At 37.8% G+C, this 22,337-nt stretch overlaps 1 protein-coding gene across 3 annotated transcripts in view; it reads right to left on the reverse strand.

Moving 5' to 3' along the window:
* The window catches only part of Eml4 (EMAP like 4), a 121,042-nt gene that overhangs the window by 27,871 nt on the left and 70,834 nt on the right, over window positions 1-22,337 (reverse strand). The window contains exons 4-12 of one of the 3 annotated variants that reach the window (XM_050145982.1): window positions 21,881-22,054; window positions 19,788-19,916; window positions 19,344-19,369; window positions 19,120-19,152; window positions 8,908-9,031; window positions 7,560-7,709; window positions 4,716-4,785; window positions 2,956-3,066; window positions 1,124-1,219 (exon numbers count right to left, since the gene is read on the reverse strand). In XM_050145982.1, the coding sequence (XP_050001939.1) occupies window positions 1,124-1,219; window positions 2,956-3,066; window positions 4,716-4,785; window positions 7,560-7,709; window positions 8,908-9,031; window positions 19,120-19,152; window positions 19,344-19,369; window positions 19,788-19,916; window positions 21,881-22,054 (913 nt within the window). Of the gene's footprint in view, window positions 1-1,123; window positions 1,220-2,955; window positions 3,067-4,715; window positions 4,786-7,559; window positions 7,710-8,907; window positions 9,032-10,309; window positions 10,456-19,119; window positions 19,153-19,343; window positions 19,370-19,787; window positions 19,917-21,880; window positions 22,055-22,337 lie in introns of those variants that run through there. The other 2 variants (XM_050145983.1, XM_050145984.1) reach the window with 2 other exon arrangements.

Below are 22,337 nucleotides of genomic sequence, written 5' to 3' on the forward strand. Positions count from 1 at the left end.
TGTAGTATCTGCAGGCAGACAGTAATGCCCTCAGTGGAGGGTCTGCAATGGAGTTCTGTACTAGCAACATATTCTAGAAAGGTGACACAGGCATGGCCGGGGGAAACCTGCTCTCACCTGGTAGACCTTACTACAAAAGAGAAAAATTCACCTATTTCAATTTGCTGCCATTTCCCTGCACTTCAGTGATGTAAATTATATAAAATGGTAATGGGTGAAAGATCATCTATGCCTTCAGTTATGTTTTTCAAAGTGTGAGGTTTTCTGATAGCCATATTCAAGTACAATCTATACCTATATCTTTATCTGTATCTATCTATACATATATGACAACAAAACCCCAGATTTTAAAGCAAAAGGCTGAAAACTTGAAATTTATACAAAGTAATCTCAACTAAAGATACAAGGAGCTGAAGCAAAATATATATTCTTCCTTTTTTAACTTTTAAATTATGTATGTCTCTGTGTGGGTATGTCCACCTAAGTGTAGGTGCCCACGGGCTTAATCTCCCTGAAGCTGGAGTCACAAGGTGGTAGCTGATGTGGGTGCTAGTGCTAGGAGTTGATCTCAGTCCTCTACAAGAGCAGGACCAGTTCTACCTGCTGAGCCATCTCACCAACCTTGAAAACACTCTTCTTTAAGGACTTATCAAAGTCATTCTGTACTCTTAACATTTCTGACCCGTGTAAATGCAGCTGCGATGCTAACTTACAAGCTTCTTACAAGCCAGCCTGAGCCACACAATGGGATTGTGCTATTCTACAGCACTTATAAATGCTACAGTCCCTCTACCTGCTCTAGCACTTCCTAGAATCATCACACAAAACCTTGTATGTTTATATGTGGCCTTCCGTCATATCAAGCATGTTCTTAAGTAAAAGTTTCCTGTAAATTGAGAAAGCCTTGGAGCAGAGGCTGACTGACATGTCTGCTCTGCTGTCTCAGCAGCACCGTGTGCCCTGCCCCAAGTGGACTCTGTGTTATCTCACTGTGGTGTCGTATCACTGATAAATATGAACTGTGGATTTATTCTTATAATCTGGATACACATATACGATAAATTCAAATACCTGTCAAATAATGGACTCTAAAAGATAATATCCAAAATTCATTTTGATTTACCTTTATCTCTGCTACTTTTGACTTTTTCTGCCAGTCCCATACAGTAAGCATATGTTCATTGGAGTCATCAATAACGCATAAATGAACACCTGAATCCTAAGTAAAAGTAAATGTGAATAGAAATGTCATTATTAAAACTACTAATAGTGAGATCATGAAAAAAATTTAAACTCTTGAGACACAACTGAATGTACTATTTATAAAAAATTATGCTTTTTTAGAAACACAGTAACTCATGTGTTAAGACCACTAAAGCGAGAGTAGTGTTTGTTAGAATTAAGGAAAGCTGAAGAGTACGGGCCATTCTAACTAGTCTTAGCATTTTAACAATGACACCAAATCCATGACAACAGTTGCTGCTAGCCTGTTTTTGTTCTGTTAGATTCTCTTCTCCTGACCTGTCAGACTTCAGTGCCTTCAAACAAGCAAAGCTGGGAAATTCAATTAAATGTTCTGCTTTACTAAATGTCTCTTTTTTTTTTCATGACCCCAAAAATCCCTGTAAGTCAGAATACAGCTGGTGACTACAGGTAAGAACTGAAGGGAAACTACGAATAGCTAAACACATTCTGAAGTAGAAATGAAGCTCAGGAAAATGTAGAGTGTATATTTAAAAATTTAAAATGTGACTGTGAAAATATAGGTTTCTTACATACTTTATAAATGTAACCACTAATTCAAGGAAGTTAAATGCTCAGATGAGCAATATCTTACTCCCTTCTCATAATAAACCCTTGAAGCTTAAATGGCATCACTATACACAATTAAAAAACTTTTTTTAATGTGTTTTGCCTGCATGTGTGTGTGTGTGTGTGTGTGTGTGTGTGTGAACACTGCATGAACATATGGGACCTGCTGAGGCCAGTAGAGGGTGTTGAATCTGTTGGAACTGGAGTTACAGATGGTTGTGAGCCATCATGTGGGTGCTGGGGACTGAACACCGGTCCTCTGCAAGAGCAGCAAGTGCCTTAAGCACTGAGCCATTTCTCCGGCTCACTATACACAAAATTAAAGTAACAGTATCATCAATTCAGAACTAAGATAATTTGTGAATGCTAAGGAATACAAACTTCTGGTTGTCGCTTTTCTCTCATGTTAACACCAAAAAAAAATTATTTTTATAGAAATAAAGCGTTGTGTCTGAATTTCCTAATAAGATGGACGTTTCCTATGACTCAATTGAAATGAAAACGCATCTGATTGTTTATCTTAAGCCGTACCACACTAGGCCTATGTTCTTCTACCCATTTCCACCACACACTGGTATTCTATTCAGGACAAAGACAATGTGGTTTAAACAAGGATGACCCCCAGAGACTCACAGATTTGAATGCTTAGTCACTATGTGAAAGGATTAGGAGGTGTGGCTTTGGTGGTGGAAGCGAGTCACTGGGGGTGCACTCTTTGAGGTTTCAGAAGCCCAGGAAAGCCCAGGGTCTCTTTCTTTTCCCTGTCTGAGAAACCAGATGTAGAACTCTTGGCTACCATGCCTGTCTGTGTGCCTCCATGCTTCTTGTCATGTAGACTGAACTAAACCTCTGAAACTATAAGAAAGGCCCAATTAAATTCTTTTTAAAAATAAAAGTTGTTGTGGTCATGGTGTTTTTTTCACAGCAATAGAATACTGTCTAAGACAGACACATTAAATTTAAATGTAATACCTTGATCCTCCCTAAATCAAATTTAGTACTTAGATTACAATATTAGCTATATAACAATAGCTATGCTGAAAATAACTAGCATCTCGTTTTTGGACAGATACAAGATTATTCACATACACAAAACAAACTCAGGCTTAGCTTGCTTACTTTTAAAAAGTAACTGTGACTTACTGCTTTTGAAAAAGCCAGGCATCCTACTCCACGCTCAAAAGTTCCAAGTCCAATGACATGTAGTGTGGAAAGGCTTACTGAATCCCACACTCTGACATGGGGTTGCAGAGGCTGCAAAACACAAGACAGAACTAGCATGTCCAAGTGGGTGCAGATATATGCATCACTTCACACAGCATACACATGTGCACCACTTCACACAGCACACACATGTGCATCACTCCACACAGCATACACATGTGCATCACTCCACACAGCATATACATGTACATCACTTCACACAGCACACACATGTGCACCACTTCACACAGCATATACATGTACATCACTTCACACAGCACACACATGTGCACCACTTCACACAGCACACACATGTGCATCACTCCACACAGCATATACATGTACATCACTTCACACAGCACACACATGTGCACCACTTCACACAGCACACACATGTGCATCACTCCACACAGCATACACATGTGCATCACTCCACACAGCACACACATGTGCATCACTCCACACAGCATACACATGTGCACCACTCCACACAGCATACACATGTGCACCACTTCACACAGCACACACATGTGCATCACTTCACACAGCATACACATGTGCACCACTTCACACAGCACACACATGTGCATCACTCCACACAGCATATATATGTGCACCACTACCACACAGCAATTTGCTTTTTGTTTTTGTTGTTGTTTTGGTTTTGGTTTTTTGAGGCAACGTTTCTGTGTAGGCCTGGCTGTCCTGGAACTCAGATATCCACCTGACTTTGCCTCCTGACTATTGGGATCAAGGCGTGCACCACTACACCCAGCCCAATTTGCCACCTTAGTTAAGATAAAAACTACAAAATTGAGACGTGCCTCCAAACAATAGGCACTTCCCCTCTCGTACTATGGGAATATGAGTGACCAATGCAGCAAATGTTATGCCATAACAGAATCTGCAACTCTCACGCTGGAGATAAGGAGAGAGACAGATTGTCGTGAGCTTTTACAGCCACTAAAAGGTAGAGTTAAGACTCCAAGTCAATGTGCTCTGGGTCCTTAGCTTTTTATTTATTTATTTATTTTTTGAGACAGGATCCTACAATTTTATCCAGGCTGATCTCAAACTCTTAAACTCAAGCAATCCTCCTGCTTGCACTACAGGTGTGGGTGCACCATCTCTGCTACTTTGCTTTTAGTATTACATTTATTCTTGACATAATGTACCTTAAAAAAAAAAAAAACTGTTTACTGAGTTCTATGGAAACAATCCTTGAAAGAATAAAGAACTGGGAGGGATCTTCAGCACCATCCATCTAATGTAACCTCCTACTTGTAGCTTTTCTTTATAGAAACTGACCCAGAGAACATCATGTACACAGACTAGTCATCAATTCACTGCTGATCTCAGAAATAAGACATGTTATATAAAACAATCTACTGAAACCAAATAGCAACTGAAACTCTAAGATGTCAGCTGATTTCCTAACAGAGAATAAGGAGGGCCCATCAACTGGAGGAATTTAGTTTAACAAGTCTAACTTTTAACGAGCAAGAGTCCTTCAATTTTCACAGGTAGACATTTCCCTAGGTAGGCAACTTACTATTTATAAGGAAACAGTAGTTTGAATCCTACATTTTAAGACCTTCTTACATTCTAATATTTTCCCAATAATAGAGATCCTTTCGTACACACTTTCAGCAAGTAAAACAATGGGCAGTGGGAGTAGAGACAAAACACTGGCTGCTTACCCTTCCATCCTTGTCCACTCCAGCTATCTGTCCAGTCGCGATCCTTATCTTGTCAGGATGCACAGCCAGGCTAAAGAGCAGTATTAACAATAATTTAAATACAGAAACATGAAACAGCATGAACATGCCTTTGTATCAAAATATTTTTTCAAATAAATATTTTCAGTCTTAAAAACACACCTGACCTAATTATTTTTATTAGTAAATTAAGCAAACTTCTGTTTTTCTTTCTTAATACATTTATGGAATACTAAATTAATAGAAAATATTTAGTCATAATTTGGTATAAGAATGGAAACTATTTTCATGTGTTCAAATTCCCTTTTAGTCACTATACGTAAGCAGACATGTTTACATGGCTTTATGAAGTATGGCTCAGTATAATTTTCATCTATTAAAATGTAAGCATAGCTTCATCTTTACATAATCCTTACACACTTACTAACAATTCTTTAGTATTTTAAGCATTTCTACAAACAAAAAGCAGCACCAAATGTCTTCCAATATAATTTTACCAACATGCAGCTAGTTCTTAATACTAAGCTTTTGTAACTCTAACCCAGTTCTAAATGAAAATGGTAAATATTGTAGCAACTGTACTCTAACTGACCGTGGTACACACAAAAATCAACCACAAATTGTGTGTGAGCACGGCTGTGTAGGTGTGCAAGCCTGACTTTGGAGGCCAGAGGACAATGTTGGGTGTTTTTCTCTATCACACTCTACCTCATTTAATATTTACAAGTTAAATTTTTATTACATTTATTTATTTGTGTGTGCAAGCCTGTGCATGTAGGTGCACGGACGCTGTAGAAAGCAGAGAACTACTTGTGGGAGCTGGTTTTCTTCTCCAACCATGTGGAACACACCGTCAAGCATGTATAATGTTTATTTATGGGGAGGCCAGAGGGAGACTGTAGGTGTTAAAGTTCTACCACGTGGGTTCTAGGGATGGAACTCAGCTTGTCAGTTTGGCTCACTTGCTGACCCATTTTGTAATCAAGGAGTCAGCTCAACTGGAAAGAATTTTTGTTTCCTGCTATGCATTGCTAATTATTTTCCAGAAGAATTTAATTAGTCACATGACATAAAAATGTTCCAAAGTTATAAAACATCTCCATATTAAGAATTGTATCTTTTGAAATATTTCAATAATTTGGCATAAATGATATAAGGTTTTCATTTCTAAGGAGGCTAGAGTTTACCAATATTTCTCTAATTTCTTTTCTTCTTAAACAGTTTATATCCTGCATCTAGACATTAAAACTAAAACTTTAGGGGCTGGAGAGATGGTTCAGAACACTGGCTGCTCTTTCAGAGGACGCGGGTTAAATTCTCAGCACCCACATGACAGCTCACAACTTTCAGTAACTCCAGCTCCAGTGAATTCAACACATTCATACACGCATACATACATGTAAACATGTAGACAAAATACCAATGCATGTACAATAAAAATAAATGTCATTAAAAAATAAATTATGGTAACATTTTGTTGTATTTATCTCTGTTCTTTCTTTTCAAACAAGAAATTTAAATTATAATTTCTGCACTAGGTAATACATTTGCATGGCTGTAGTATCAAAGGATATTTAAAAAAAGTATTCAGAAAGTCTTTTTCCTATCTGCGCCAATTGGTGAGATCGTCTCTACCTTAACCTCTGACACTGCTTAAAGGTAACCACTATAGCTAGTGTCTTTTCATTGGGAACTGCAGGAATACTTTACGTTTGGAAGACAAAATAGTATTTCACACCACTTCTTCCCCAACACGAGTGAGAACACGTATTTGCTTGCCTGCTTTTTAACAGTGGTCTTCCTTTCCTGTTCCTATGGCAGGGTCCCACTAAGCATTAACCACCACGCTCTGACCTCTATACACATGGAACTAGCACCCAGCTGAGAGAGGTGAGATCCTTCTAATGCGTGCACTGTAACACTGGGCAAATTCTGTACACATAGAATATTGCAAGTAGAAAGTGTTTTTATCTTTTTAAAAGGCTGAATGTCACCTATGTAGTATCCTGGTTTTCATGCATGAGAGAAACTTTTATCTACTTGACAGGACAGTATAAAGAAGCTAAGCTTCGAAATATGAGGAAATGGATTCTAAAATGACAGAATTTAACTAAAGAGTAGCAACATTCACTGAGTAAAACCCAAGCCTAAGCATTTCAAAAGAGCTCTGCTCTTACAGTTTGACACCACACTGTATACTTAGAATTGGATTCAGCTTATGTCTTCTCCCTCTCATAAAGGAAAACCTGAAGCCCAAAATTTATCACACAGAGCAAATCCTCAATACATACTAAGCAATGAATGAAAAACTACTTCCAGAAATTCATGAAGCCTAGTCTTTCTTCATGGATTGAATATGACAGGCCAGACAGAAAGGACTAGAGACCTGAGACAGCAGACAGATTCTACTGAGATTTAGAGCAGTGTATTTTATTGCTACTGATTCCACATACGGTATTTAAAGGTAACATTCTTATTTTAAAAAATATATTCCAGCCCGGCGGTGGTGGCGCACGCCTTTAATCCCAGCACTAGGGAGGCAGAGGCAGGTGGATCTCTGTGAGTTCGAGACCAGCCTGGTTTACAAGAGCTAGTTCCAGGACAGGCTCCAAAACCACAGAGAAACCCTGTCTCGAAAAACAACAACATATATATATATATATATATATATATATATTCCATAGTCTAAATAACATCTTTACTTATGTTCTAAGCCTTCCAATGGTAAACTTTCAGTACAACTCAAATAATAACAACAATAACAACAACAACAATTATGATGAAGGTAGGCAAACACAAAACTGACAAATGGCAACCGATACCAACCATTTCACACAGTCTGTATGGCCCAAGTAATGTCGCTGAGTCCTCTCCTCATAATTAAATAGTACCACTACTGATGCAATGAAATAAACTATCTCCCCCGTTGGAAGTAGGTAAACATTTGCTCGACAGTCCTTTCCCCGATAACCGTATCTTAAATGAAAAGTCAAGGTTTTAAAGGGCGTTTAAATCTCAGGGGAGATTGGAGAGCTATGGACAAACAATGAAGAGAGAACTGTGTCAGGAACATTCGCATTCCTTATCTGCCCAATCCTGAGACTCTTCCTGTATTGTCTTAATGTCTACATTCCTAGCATGTACCAATCACTGCCATACACACAACTCTGAACAATCAAATGTGAGCCTGTGTGATAGTATGCCAGGAGGAAGCATACATATAGACCCTTCTTAAGAAGGCTCTAAGGCTCACCAGCAAAGTAATGTGGGTGTTGGGCCTAACATGACAAATAAGCCTAGTTAAGTCTGATATACAGAATGGTAATAAAAGTCTGTGCTAAATTTCAGGATTGGCAAACTTCTCCAAGATAATTTAATTTTGCCCGGTGTAAGGAATTTAAAGCATGTGGGGAGGGGAGCATAGAAAAACAGAGACAGAGAACTAGTCTCCTTCTGTTTCACTGAGTTTCTTAGGGGCTATAAATGAGACTTTCCAGGTAGAATCAGGAAAGGTCAATATTAAACCATCGTGTGTCTAAGCCTGGCAGAGAAGCAGTCAATTTCAGAATTACAACATCCTTGCTATAATCTGAGCTCTTAAAATATTTCATGATAGTCATGCAGTGGTACATGTTTGTAATACAGATACTCGGGAAGCTGAGTCAGGAAGACTCTTGTGATGTTAAGGCCATCCTAAGCTACACAGTCAGTACAAGGTTGGGCGGGGAGACATAGCAAGACCCCCTGTCTCAAACAAACAAACAAAAAAAGACCAAAAACAGGTTTCATGATATATATACGTTATTTCATTTGGTGAGGCAGGTGTTATCTCTTCTTATAGGAACACTGAGGTTCGCAGGGGCAAGGGCAGAGACGGGAAAAAGACACCATCTTTCCAGCTCCAGTAAGGAACCGTTGCTGCCATACCACACTACCTGTGCGGAGCTCATGGACTGCTGCTGTCCTGTCTGCATCAATTCTGGTGACTTTAAATTGCTATTGGCAAATATATCTGACATGTTTTAGAGACACCGTCTCACTTTTAATTTTTCAAGTGGTTCTAAGTTTATTATGTTTTATTGCTCCTTTAAGAACATTTCAATTAATTCGCTAAGCAAGTTTTTATTAAACTAGGACAAAGCAGAAGATTTGCTCTCATGCTTGGGAAGGATACGCCCACTCCAGTTTGAGCTTCTCAGGAGGCAGTTCTGTTCTGATGTCATCATAGTTGTCAATATCCGAAGGAATGAACATGGTAATTGGCCGACCTCTCATAAACATTTTAATATATTCTCCTTCTGTTGAAACATAAGACAAAAATTAAACCACACATATTTCCCATGTGATTGTAGAAAGGTAGATTACTGATCAATGAAAAATGACAAGAGTGGCTAGTTAAGCTTCTCACTGTATGTTTACTTTTCATATTATAGAGCGTATGAAACAAACAAAGGGATACTATAAATATCTAGTCCTAAATAGAAGAAAAAAATCAAAATACAACAAATCTGTGGCCATTTGTTTACTTGATAATAACTGTTTTCATCTAAATATAATTTATCTGTTTAAGCTGACATATTTCTACAAGAAGTCAAAAAATGCAAACCTTTATGACCAAGGTTTCTTAACTTGCAAGGAAGAAAGAAATTACTTGGACAGACACGAATCATGTCTACCACACTAATCAACCTAAAGGTCAAGACCTTGCAGATTAAAGAGTCTCTGCACATTAAGGCAACAACTGACAAAGTGAAAACAAACTATGCATCAGAACGGCCTGAAAACCATGATGTAATACAGTGGTTAATCTCTGAATATATAATGGATGCCAGTTCAATAGAAAGAAACAAACCAAGGCACCCCCCCTTTAAAATACACTTAAAAATGGGTTAAGTAATTAGAAAACATTTGGTGGGGGGAAGGAAGGAAAAGACATAAAAATGGTCAACAGGCAATTTGAAAAAATATGCACCATTAATAGTAATAGCTCAGGGAAATACGAATGAAAACCACTGTGTGTCATTTCAAACTTGTCACAATGATCAGCAAAACCAAACAGAGTACAGACTAGATATGGAAAAACAGGACCACTGTGCATGCTGCTGCCAGGGATGCCAATGATGCTGCTGCTATGGAAAAGCAGGGCGGAGGCTCTTCAGAGACAATTCTAATACAATTACTGTGTCATCTGGCAAGTCTACTACTAGATGTTTTCCAAAATAATGTAAATCAAGACCATGATCAGATATCAACACTAACTCTCCAGTTCACAGCAGCACTATTCCTAACAGTCAAGATCTGCAAACAACACTGATGGCCACTTACAGATAAAGACGTGGTATATGCATATACGTAAGCCAGTCACAGAAAGACAGCTACTACTAGATTCCTATGATATACTCAAAATAGTCAAATTCATGAACGGGGCAGTAATAATAATAGTTAACTAGGGGTTAGAGGAAAACGGAAATGAGGATCAAGCGAGAGTTTCAACTAAGCAAGAAGAATAAAAGCAATGTCAATATTAACCAAATTACATGATTTAAGACAGTAGATCTAATGACAGGTGTTCTTACCATAGTAAGCCAAAACCACAATCTTGGAATATATCATAAGAAAAGGACTCAAACATTTTTTCAAGTTAAGATGAGAGGAGCAAAAGCTATGCTACATAGCGTGAGCAGGGCTGCTTCTCACGTCACCATTGTGCCTTCTATCAGCCTCATATCAATAATCAAATTCAACTGCAACACAAATATTTTCAAGACAGTGAGAAGATAGTTTTTTAAAGATTTATTTATTTATTCATTTATTCATTTATTTATTTATTTATTTATTTATTACGAATACAATACTCTGCCTGCATGTGTACCTGCACCCCTGAAGAGGGCACCAGATCTCATTGTAGATGGTGATGTGAGCCACCATGTGGTTGCTGGGAATTGAACTCAGGACCTCTGGAAGAAGAGTCAGTCCTCTTAACCACTGAGCCATCTCTCCAGCCCCGAGAAGATAGTTTTTATTTTCTTACTAGAACCATAGGTTCTGAAACAGCTTTTGTTTATATCAATCAATAGTTGTTTATAAGATCTTTAGAGGTCTAAATTATTTTTAAAAGACAAGTCAGAATCAAATCAATATTGATTATACATCTCTAACCAAGGGAAACAATGCCTTGTGGAACAGTGGAGAGCAGGGCATGGTGGCTCATGCCTGCAAACCTAACATTCAGGAAGCAGAGGCAGGAAGGTCGCCCAAAAATGTAAGGGAAACTTGGTCTACATAACTGAGTTCCAGGACAGCCGAGATTGAATATGGAAGCCTGTCAAAAATAAAACAAAGACAGGAGGAAAAAAACCCATAGATGGACCATTCATTTTCCAAAAAACTACAAACCAACACAAATCCCACCTATCTCTACCCCTAGCATCCTAATGACCCACATACAGATAAGGCACCATGAAAAAATGGTTGCCAAAGCTAAAGGGAAAGAAAAAGAGGCTGGGTACAACAGCACAAGGATGTCTAGTGCTTACTAACTTGTCTGGCACAAAATCAGAGTGTGATCAATGTAGTCGGAGTTTCTGTCCTGCCCAGTTCCTGAAGGCGTTAAGTCCCAAAGAAATCACACAGAGGTCTACATTAGTTATAAACTGATTGGCCCATTAGCTCAGGCTTCTTATTAACTCTTATAACTTATATTAGCCCATTATTCTTGTCTGTGTTAGCCATGTGGCTTGGTACCTTATTTGGTGAGGCAGTCACATCTTGCTTCTTTTTAGGTTGGGTCAGGACTGCTGACTAGGACTTCCTTCTTCCCAGAATTCTCCTGTTCTCATTGACCTGCCTCTATTTCCTGTCTGGTTGTCCTGCCTAAACTTCCTATACAGAGGCTGGTGTGATCTTAAAATCTCTATCAGTGACCAAGTTCCCGAAGAAAAACTGCATAATCCAGGATTCAAGATTCAGTAGTTTATATAATGTAACTATGAAGAGGAAGAAAGATTACCTGTGGACTGTCTTCCTGAAACTATTACTTCAGATTAAGATGCTATGCTTATTATGGGTGGGAAGTTCAAGTTATTTTTATTATTCTTGCTCACAGTGTGTTCAGCAGAGTCTGATCTAACAGGGTAAGACCTCCCACACTATGCTTTAACACCACATCATTCATGTCAGTATTACTTCTGAATCTAAGAGTGGGCATTGCTTCCTGATGATTTTTGCATAGCTGAACTTTGACAGTAACTAAATGACCAGCTGGAAACATTTCCCTTCTACAACTATCTTTACCCATATACTCATCTCTGGGGGGTAGGGGGATGTTTGTCAATCTACTCTTACAGGTATTCATCTGTGATACAACTTCCTTCTGATTTTTTAAGAGCATTAAATTGTTCAATCCCCTCTTAAATTTCTACTAGAATTTTTAATCTGATCAAAGATGTACATGAAAAATGTGTTCTGAATAATAACAGATTAACAAGCTTCCATTGCTCTTTAGAGGAAAGTATGGCTAGCAAAGGTGAAGGGTTAGCAAGAATATACATTATATAAAAAGACTAACATAACTGAAGGAGCTCAAAATAGCATCATTTTATTAACTGTTAAGCAGGAAAATCAATTAAATCAGAAAACAAAGGAGCTACTGGTGCTCACTAATTTTTCTAACATGAAATTCAAGTGGCAGTCTATGAAATGCTTTGCTGTCTGAACTGGCACCACACTGGAGACCATGTGTGTAATATAGGAACTTGAAACACTCTCTGGCACTGGGGAAAAAGCAATGCATCAAGATGAAGGAAAGACTGAAGATTTGAATCCCAGTTTACTCTATTAGCTGTGAGAGCCAGCTTCACTGTTCTAACATTGAAAATGGTAATACTACTACTTAGAACTTAAACTAAATAAGTTAACATACTGTGGAAAACAATTTGAGATTCTTAAAAATATTTATCCTTCTTCCTTTGAGAAGAATTTGTAACTTATTATATTGTTCTGATACAGGGCATAGTTATGTAAGCCAGGGCAGTCTCAAACTTGGCTACAGGTATGCGTTACCATGTGTGGCAAGCTGTAACCATTTAAACACTGTTTGGCAATTTGCTTATATAATTTACTGTTCCATATAATCTGCATAAATTTTAAAGTAGCTATCCAAGATAGTATGTATAGGCAAATACACCAAACTTCTGATTATTCTACCATGTGCACTTTAAAACAAAGGGTCACAAATTCAAGTATCTAATTCAAGTGGTCAGGCAGAAAATAAAAATGAGAGATGACAGGCTGACTTGGGATGATGTACAGGCGTACTCCATGTACAGTGCTACTTCGGGAGGCAGTACTACTCTAACTCTTCAGTTTTCAAGAGAAATAGCAAATTTATAATTTACTGTGAAACCTTTCATCTGTAAAATGTTTACTTCTTTGAAAGTGTGTGCGTGTATGTGTGACAGAGACAGAGATACACACAGAAATAGACCTGCCAGAGAGAGAAAGAGAGATGAGGGAGGGTAGGAAGGGAGGCAGACAGGCAGACACCTGCCTGGCGAGCATAAAACATACAAGCCTTGGCTTGCAACCTTTTTCAGCAAAGCGCCCTCTCCTTGGGAATTCAGCATAGTATGAGGATGTCACTCTTCTCTCCCTAGCCATTGGCATTCTCGCTGTAAATGTTTTCTTGAAACTCCCAGGTTCCTTTCCTTTGCTCCTTTCCTTTCCTTTCCTTTCCTTTCCTTTCCTTTCCTCTCTTCTCCCCTCCCCTCCCCTCCCCTCCCCTCCCCTCTCCTTTCTTTTCAAGGCAGTGTCTCACTATGTAGATCTATCTAGCCTAGAACTTACTATGTTGACCAGGCTGGCCTTGAACTCAGAGATCCACCAGCCTCTGTCCTCCAAGTGCAGTGATTAAAGGTGTGTGCCACTATGCCCAGCTCTCTAGGGCATCTTATAATTACTGTTTGCTTTAGCCAGCAGCACTTCCTGCTGCCCTCACTGTAAACTAACAGGGAAGATAAGCTGGAAGGTGTGAGTTAAGGGACTTGTCAGAGTAAGGGTTAAAGGTCAGTGACATGATACCCAATGTCTGGCAGTCCAGAAAACAAGTTTATTGAGCTACTTATCCCCATGCTAGTAGAGAGAGTGGGCAATAAATACTCAGCAGCAAAGCTGCTTACTAAATGTAATGAATGTCTATTGCACTGGCACAGTCAACATTTCTAGGATTCAGAGTGTGGATGGAGCATAAACTTTGATACAGACCTTGGCTTGAACCTTAGTTTTAGCCCTCCCTAAAGCCCATGCTAAAAAATTATGAATTGGTAATTAAATCTGTTCAGTGACAAAGTCATTTAACTATAAAGGCAATTCTGTCAGATACTATTGATTAAGGCTATTCATTTTTGGCCCTTGCACAGCATGAGAACTGAAAAAAAAAATTCTATGAGTTTACCTAGTCCAACACCTGCTTTTCAAAATGGGAAATCATGGCTTAACCAATTTCAGTAAAGTTTTAGTCTGCATTCCAAAATTTTGTTATTCAGAACTTTAGACAGATTTTCACTGTGCAACTAGGTTCTAAGAGGGGTGTGGTGGAGTATACTTTTAATCCCAGCACTGAGGAGGCAGAGGCAGGGTCTCTAATGAGTGAAAGGCCAGCCTGGTCTACAGAGCCAGTTTCAGGCCAGACAGAGGTACACAGTGAGACTTTGTCTTAAAGACAAACCCCAGAAAATGTAGGTTCTGGATCTGCACCTTCTAGTCAGTCACTGATCCATGAACGGCTGGGATGTGACTATCATGAACGAGATGTACTGGAAGTATAAGATATACAGCAGATTTTGAAGATTTTGTATGGAAAAAAAAGTTCACTAGTAATGTTCACTAATAGTCACACATCAAAAAGGTACTTACTATTCTGGCTATTTGTAGTAAGTTTGCTACTAAGCTTCATGTTAACTGTCTTTTGTCATCTAAAGGTTTAAGTCACACACATGCCAGATGACATCTTTCTGCTGGACACTGAAGCACTTGGGTTGGCGTAGAGAAGCCCAAGGACCCGTCTGGAGTGCAGTCACTTGTGTCACAGGTGCCACTGCTGATGGGCTTCTGAATTTCTATTGTCACACCTTCAGCATCTTCTCCCCAAGAAACCTGGGCAGGGTGGTGGCTACCTGTAGTCCCACACTGGGGAGGCTGAACCTGAACAGGAGTTCATGGCCATCCTGTTATACTGTTATACTCCACTTGAGGCCAACAGGGGCTTTCAGGGGCTTTATGAGATGCCATCTCAAACAAATAAACAAATCCATTTCTATTTTGCAGTTTGTAGAACTTATAGCTCCTTTCAAATCAGAATGTGAGTCTCAAACATAAGCAATATAGAGAAAAGCACAATGACCACGAATTGACAACAGAAAACTAAGGACTCTTTACTCATTTCCAGCTGCCTTTTTTTTTTTTTTTACTAGCAGTTCTGCTCCCAAACCATGCAAGCCAAACACAGGAACTGGAGTACTAGGTAGTTATGACTTGCCATGTGGGTGACAGAAGTCAAACTTGTGTCCTCTACAAGAGTAACGAGTGCTCTTAACCAATGAGCCATCTCGCCAACCTCTGACCAGGTTGCTTCACTGTAATACTTTATGATTCAACAAACCATGCCAGGTATGTTGGCATAAACCTTTAATCTCAATACTCAAGAGGCAGAGGCAAATTGGTCTACAGAGAATTCACAGCCAGTTTAGAACCTGTCTTTTAAAAAGAAAAAAAAAAGGAGTTCAACAAAACAATGTTCTGTGTAAGGGATAAAAAAAAAAAATTGTGTGTGTGTAGGCCAGGAGTGGCGGTGCATGCCTTTAATCCCAGCAGTTTATTCTAATCTATTCCAAGATTCCGAATCTAAACCCATAAGTCAAAAAAAAAATTTCCTAGTGATAGTGCCTACCAAATATGATGCAGTTAGTTTTAGTTTTACCAATTAGGATAAAACCAAGGTTTGAAAATTTGACTAGCATTAAAATGCTATTTTCATTACCTTCTCTGTTTGGTAAGTGAGCAAAATTTCCTAAATTCTTAATGGCGGGGGTGCCCATACATGATAATACCCAAGACATGACCTAACAACTTAGGGTTAGACTAAGCTCATCACAAACAGGTAACATCTGTGTACCTAAGAAACTCCATGTTAACTAAAACAGCAAACCAACCTAACAATTCATCTCTTCTGACTCTAAGCTACCTCTCATCTCCATTCCTGCTTTGTCTACAACTCTAATTATCATAAAATACTTGAAAACTCACATACAAGAGTTTGCTTACATAATCTGGATTTCTGCTTCCCTCTAAAGACTTTCTTTTTGAAAAGTTAGGAAATAGTGTTGGGAGTAATAACTACATAGTGAGACTGTCACACAAAAAAGACAGGAAGAAAGAGGGACTTCAGATGTTAAAGCCTGCCCTCCCCTCATCTCTAGCTCTGCTTTCCCAATTAACAATGGCAGGAAAAGAAACGAAGTTCCAGGGGCATAAAAATCTACAAATGAAATTCTGATTAAACAGGATTAATGAACAGACTTTAATTTTCATGCTTTGGACTTTTTGCTCTAAGATTTTTGGAGACTGGGATTCATTCTTAACCAAGGCTGTCCTTGAACTCCTGTCAGATTCCTGCCTCAGCCTCCCAAAGGCTGGGATTATAGGTATACATCACCACACCTGGCTCTCACGTCTTCTTTTTTAAAAACATGCAGATAAAACCAAATGTGAAAACACAATAAACTTGGGTCAAACTATAGGTGCTTCTAATAGTATTTACATATGTTTTAAAAAATATTCCACAATCTTTAAACATTAAAAATAAGTTACTAAAGGGGGGGGAAACCCAAAGTATTTTTAGTGAGGCTGTACTTTGGAGAAACATGGGTGAGCAGCCTGGGGATGCAGCAGGCAAGTGTACTGTCCTCCCTGTAATCTCGGTGCACACACCACTGATGGATATACTGTGTCACTAGGATCTAACTGAACATGAGCACGCCAAAACCACAAGTCTCAGTGGGGGGAAATGCTTTATTGAATCATCAATTTTTTTTCCTCCAACAAACGGACTTTGAACTGTTCCCAACCTACAGTTATTACTTTAGGCACAGTGGAACCATAATTTCTAAATGTTCTGTGATACACGTCATTTTGCTCCTATATCTCATGTTCATTTCACTTATATTATTGCCATTTAGTCACTTGCCCCGGATATGAGTGAGGTGTCTAGTGAAGTTTCTATTGCAAAGATTATGCATTTTAGAAATGTAATGGTTAAAAAGCCAACACTGTATGCATGCTTTGACCAGGGATCTACCTGTTGTATCTTATCACAGTTTAAAAAACCAAAAAACCAAAACCAAACAAACAAAAATTTGCCTGCCTCAGGGATTCAGTACTTCAGATCCATCCACTCACAAGATTATTTCTCTGGACATTCACATATTTCACTCATTTTCACTGGACAGCTTAAATGTCACTGGATCAGAAATGTCAACCACTCTACATAACAGCAAACTCTCCTTATTCTTTGCAAACATGCATCATCTCATAAAATTAAGAACTTGTTATATTCTGTCTACATCCTGTATGTTTTCACTGTTTGTTACATAAATTCCCTTGGTTCAGGCATTGTAACTGCTGTGATCCTGAATCCTTAGTATAGGGCCTGACAAAGTAAAAACAGATAACTAAATGCATAAAATGGTTATCTGATAAAAGGAACAACCCATAAGCATGTCAGATCTGTCAGAATTGCAAGATTATTTCAGGCTTCATTTTTCTTTCCCTGACTCAGTAAGTATTTGTACTGGTTAATGAAAGTTTATTTGAAGGTTGAACAGATGGTTTAACAGGTAAAGTGCTTGCTGTACAATTGTATAACTAACGCTCAGTGTGGTCAACATGTGATGTCATGAGAAACTGTTTTTTTTAAGATAAAATTCTTATTACAAAATTCAACTTCCTCTCTTCCTCTCCACCTTCTTTCTCCCAAGCACCAACCATCCTGTCTAAGGTGCTCCTCTGCACCACTGCCACCCATGTAATGACACTTTCACTTGCTAACCTGAATGATTTTGAAGATTATGCCAATACAAACCACTCTGACAAACGAATGCTACGTTTTCCTTTCCCTTCAAAACAACTAAAGAAAGACAGCGCTTTGTCACCTCCCCCATGAAGATTCTGCTAGACTGGAGTGGTCTCTAGAACATTTAGTAACAGCACTTCTCCAGTCAGTGTTTCCTAGTTTTAAAGGACTTCTGTACATACTGTTCTGTCCTAAGAGTTATGGGAAGTAAGCTCTGTTGTGATTATTATTCTCAGGTCAGAACACTACTCAAGGTCACTGCCACTTGGTCTAGGCTACCAGAAGAACTGGGACTCATGGCTGTCCACATTGACTGCTCTTTCTATCTATCGGTGCCTCTATTTAACAAAGTTTGGTTAGAGTCAAAATTGTGTTTTAAATAAATTTAGTATTTTCCTTGGGTATGTCAACCATTACACAATCTATACAATTATAATGTAAAAAGTTCAGATCTAATGAAGAAGAATATCATGTTTCAACCTTATTTACAATTTCTGTGTAATATCTTATGACCTAAAGAATATAACCAGAAAATATATTTTTCTTACTCTAATGAAAGAAAATAAAATTTACAGGAATTAAGTGAAATTGCTAACAAAAAAATTAAAGCACATTTTAGCCAATTAACAGTTAGAAGACAAAGCTATAACACGAGAAATGAGCTGCAAAAAGCATGCACAGAAAAGGCACGATTTCGTCTAGAATAGCATGCTTCAATTAATTTGCAAGCAATTTGAGGAGTGTAAAACTGATACATAAAACTTACCTACTTTGCAATCAAATTAAATATACATAGAGTTATCCTGCTTGGGTCAACAGAATGAGCCAACAGCAAGTAGTCAGAGATAACAATTAATAAAAGGGAAGAATTTAAGAGGAAATGCTTTGCTAGACTCACCATTTGAGTCTTAGCAGCAAGAAGTAAGTGATTATTAGCAACCAAATTGCAAGACAGGAAATCGAATTAAGACTTATCAATCTTTTAAATGGCTTTTCTAAGTATAATTTTTTAAAGGAAATACATTTTTTGATTTCTTCATGTTGCTGTATTTATTTTTACTGTTCTCCTTAATTCTCCAGATCTCACAGAAAACAGATTTTTTTTCTTTTTTTTAAAGAGTAGTTACACTTACTAGTTCAAATTACCATGGTATTTCCTTTGTTAAGAGGAAAGCCAGAGAGTAGTAATGGTGAAAAGCCAAATAAGAGACCCAGGAGAGGCTGGCTCAGGAGGCGCCCCACTGCAGAGATAATCCTTACCTTGGCTGTTTTTTTCACGAGTTGACATTTTTGCTGGTTGAGACAAAAATGACATATCTTACAATAAAAACCAGGCATTTTCTAAAATGAGTACAGTAATATGTTTCTTTGGTTACTATCAACTAATAAATTAGATTGAATAAAATCAGTCATATTCTTATGAATCGGCAATAGTTAAGATGATGTAAAAAGGCAAATATTTCCAAAAGGAATTTTTAATTTACCTTGATTGATGATGACATCTTTATGTCTAAAAAAAAAAAAGAATGAAAAGAACACATTTATTTTACATGGCTCAGCACCAGAATCATCTGAAAGAATTTAAAATTTTTGATGCCTAGTCCATACTCTAGATAAATCTCTACAAGTAAAAATCAGTTTCTCAGTGGTCTCAACTCTAATATATACTATTTATGAAACAAGTATTACACACAATCATCGAAACAGTGAGATTACAAAAAGAGTAAAATATTCAAATCTTACAAGATTGAGACACTGAAGATAAATTAATAGTAAGACAAGGCTTTTCTACGGAAACTTAAAAATACCTGGTAAGAAAATAAATCAGCTGAAATAAATTAAAATTTCAAATCAGGCATGTCATTACACACAACAGTACAGAGACACAATTATTAATTTTCATACAGGACAAATAGTACTTAACTTACTTGTCTGCACTTTTTATAACCTTTGATATTAGTTTTGATGTTGAAACGGTTTTCAATAATTTATTACGACTATCATCTGAATTTTCCCATGAGTTATGTGATTTTTCAGCTGTTGGTGGACGTTTTATGCTAGAAAAAACACATTAATTTCTTAGAGAAACGTTCTGAGTAGCAATGACATGTAATTGACAGTTTCAACAGACAGTGAGAGAAGAGATTAACACTCTTAAAGCGAACCCAGGGTGAGAAGGATTAGTTGAAGGATCTGGCTGGATGAGCAGAGGAGTTAAACAAGGCAATTAGGAAGTCTGTGTTATATTATCATTCAAAAGATCAACTAGAGCAAACATTATCTGGAGAAAGAAATCTCTACAATCTGCTGTTAATAGAAGAAAATGCTTAGGTCTCTATGTAATGTTTCTCATAACTTGTAGTTAATAAAACATGAACTATAAACTTGAAATATGACACTGTACCATTCATTCTGTATGTGATTATGTTCACATAGTTAATTTATACACGGCACAAATTTCTAAATAAACTGTGACACTAAAATTCTGAAGCTCTCAGTCACAGTTTTAGAGACTTCTATCAGGATCAGAAATAAATAATGTGACACAATAAAAAATTATTGGCGTTATCGGCGGGGATTCCCTACATGCATAACTGAAATTCTATGGTTTATAAATGACTTCTGGCTGCATTGCTGACCACCCCAAAACTCATCCAGTCTTCAATACTTCTGCAATTGTGCATCCAAAGAGCAACTGAGAAGAGCAAGCACAGTTCCAGGAGACGGTAAGCTGAAAAGGAGACTCTGGGACAGAGACACCAAGTTAATCAGAATGAACCTCAAAGAGACCACGAGCCTCCCCTGCACACAGTAAGAAGTTACATGACATTAATAAGCTATGTTCAAGAACTCCACAGGAGCCCAGGCAGAAGAACCACAAACCCTTAGCACGAGAACTGCATCAGGCATAGAGACAAAGCCTTCTGTAAATGGTAAACATGCATTAATCAAGTAAAGACTATTTGGGATTTTCAAATTTCCGTTATAGACTTGAAGCAAAACATTAACGTAGCCAAAGAGAAACATACTGAAAATCTTTTAGGAGTGATTGTCATTTACTTTACTGAAGTTCTAACAATTCTTAGAATAGGTTAATAGTTTCCTCGAATTCCTCTGCAGTACTACAATAATAAAATACCTAAGGAATGCTAAAGCTTGAGTGCATGTTTCTAAATAGTGTCCACCCCACTCCTTTTTTCTCCCCGACAGGGTTTCTCTGTGAAACAGTCCTAGCTGTTCTGGAATTTGCTTTGTAGACCAGGCTGGCCCTGAACTCAGAAATCTGCCTGTCTCTGGCCTTGAGCTCAGAAAGTACTGAAATTAAAGGCGCACACCACCACTACCCAGCTAAATGAGCCAATTTAATTAAACTGGTATCAGTACTTGTTACAAGGCAGCTGCATTAGTAGCCCCGACATGCAGGTCCACACCCCTAATTTAGGCTTACACACATTTGTTATGTTTTTCCTTCTCCCCCTCTCATCACTTTAAAACATTAATTACTATGGAACAGAGAAAAACTCTCAACAAGCCTTTAGCATAGAAAAGACCAGGTGAAAGGAATTCATTTCCATACTTAAGCAAGAAGTTATCTTCCCAAGACCCAAAGCTGAAATTAAGACACAGCCACAGGAACCATTTGTTTAAAGGAGCCTTGCAAGTTGAGGTTGTAATGATGCCAAAATGTAGTGAGGATAATTTAAATTGGTGATTTCTATCCATGGCTATAAATTTATACACAACTACAAAAAAATGTTAAAATATCTATAATTTTATTATAAAAATATTGTTTGGGCTGTTTATACCTCTTTCCTTTTTACCAAATTGTCTTAGTTTCTTTGCCAGTTATAATTGAAAAATGATGCTTCTAAATCTTTATTCCCCAGTGTCCTAAAGCACAGATTATAAGCAATGAAGATGTTTTCTCCTGGAATCCATGGATAGCCAACTTTTCCCAAATCACAGAATTTAGGTATCTTTACAACCAGTCCCTAGCTCTGTACTTGGGGACGGTTAAAACCTTTTGGTGGGAGCGGAGCTCTTGCTCTCTGGAGTTTGTCTGTTTATTTGGAGAGGCTGTGAAGAGGGCTGGGGAGAAGGTGATGCTCGCATTTGTGGGCTCTGATCATTAGAATGAGATTCCTCTTTTTTTTCTCTCTGTCCTTGTGGCTTTTCTTTCTTTTTTTCTGTACCACTGTAAAATAAAGTATAACATGGAACAACACATATTTAAACAAACTTTAAAATCAAAATAATAAAGTGATTATAATTCAAGACCCTAAATCATATAATAATAAAATAATATTCTTTTTATTCAATAACAAAAAATATCTTTAATAAAGAACTAATTTTTGAACAATCTAAAGTAATAATCCATTCTATGAAGATTGCCCTTTGAGATGGAAGTGACCTCTAATGGATTTTGTAATTTTGATGATTGCAGTGGGGCCGCAGAAACTCTCTTAACTAACTTCAAC

This window comes from Alexandromys fortis, unplaced genomic scaffold (genome assembly GCF_014885135.2).
Source record: "Alexandromys fortis isolate MF-2015 unplaced genomic scaffold, M_Fortis_MF-2015_v1.1 scaffold_42, whole genome shotgun sequence".
NCBI classification, from domain to species: domain Eukaryota; kingdom Metazoa; phylum Chordata; class Mammalia; order Rodentia; family Cricetidae; genus Alexandromys; species Alexandromys fortis.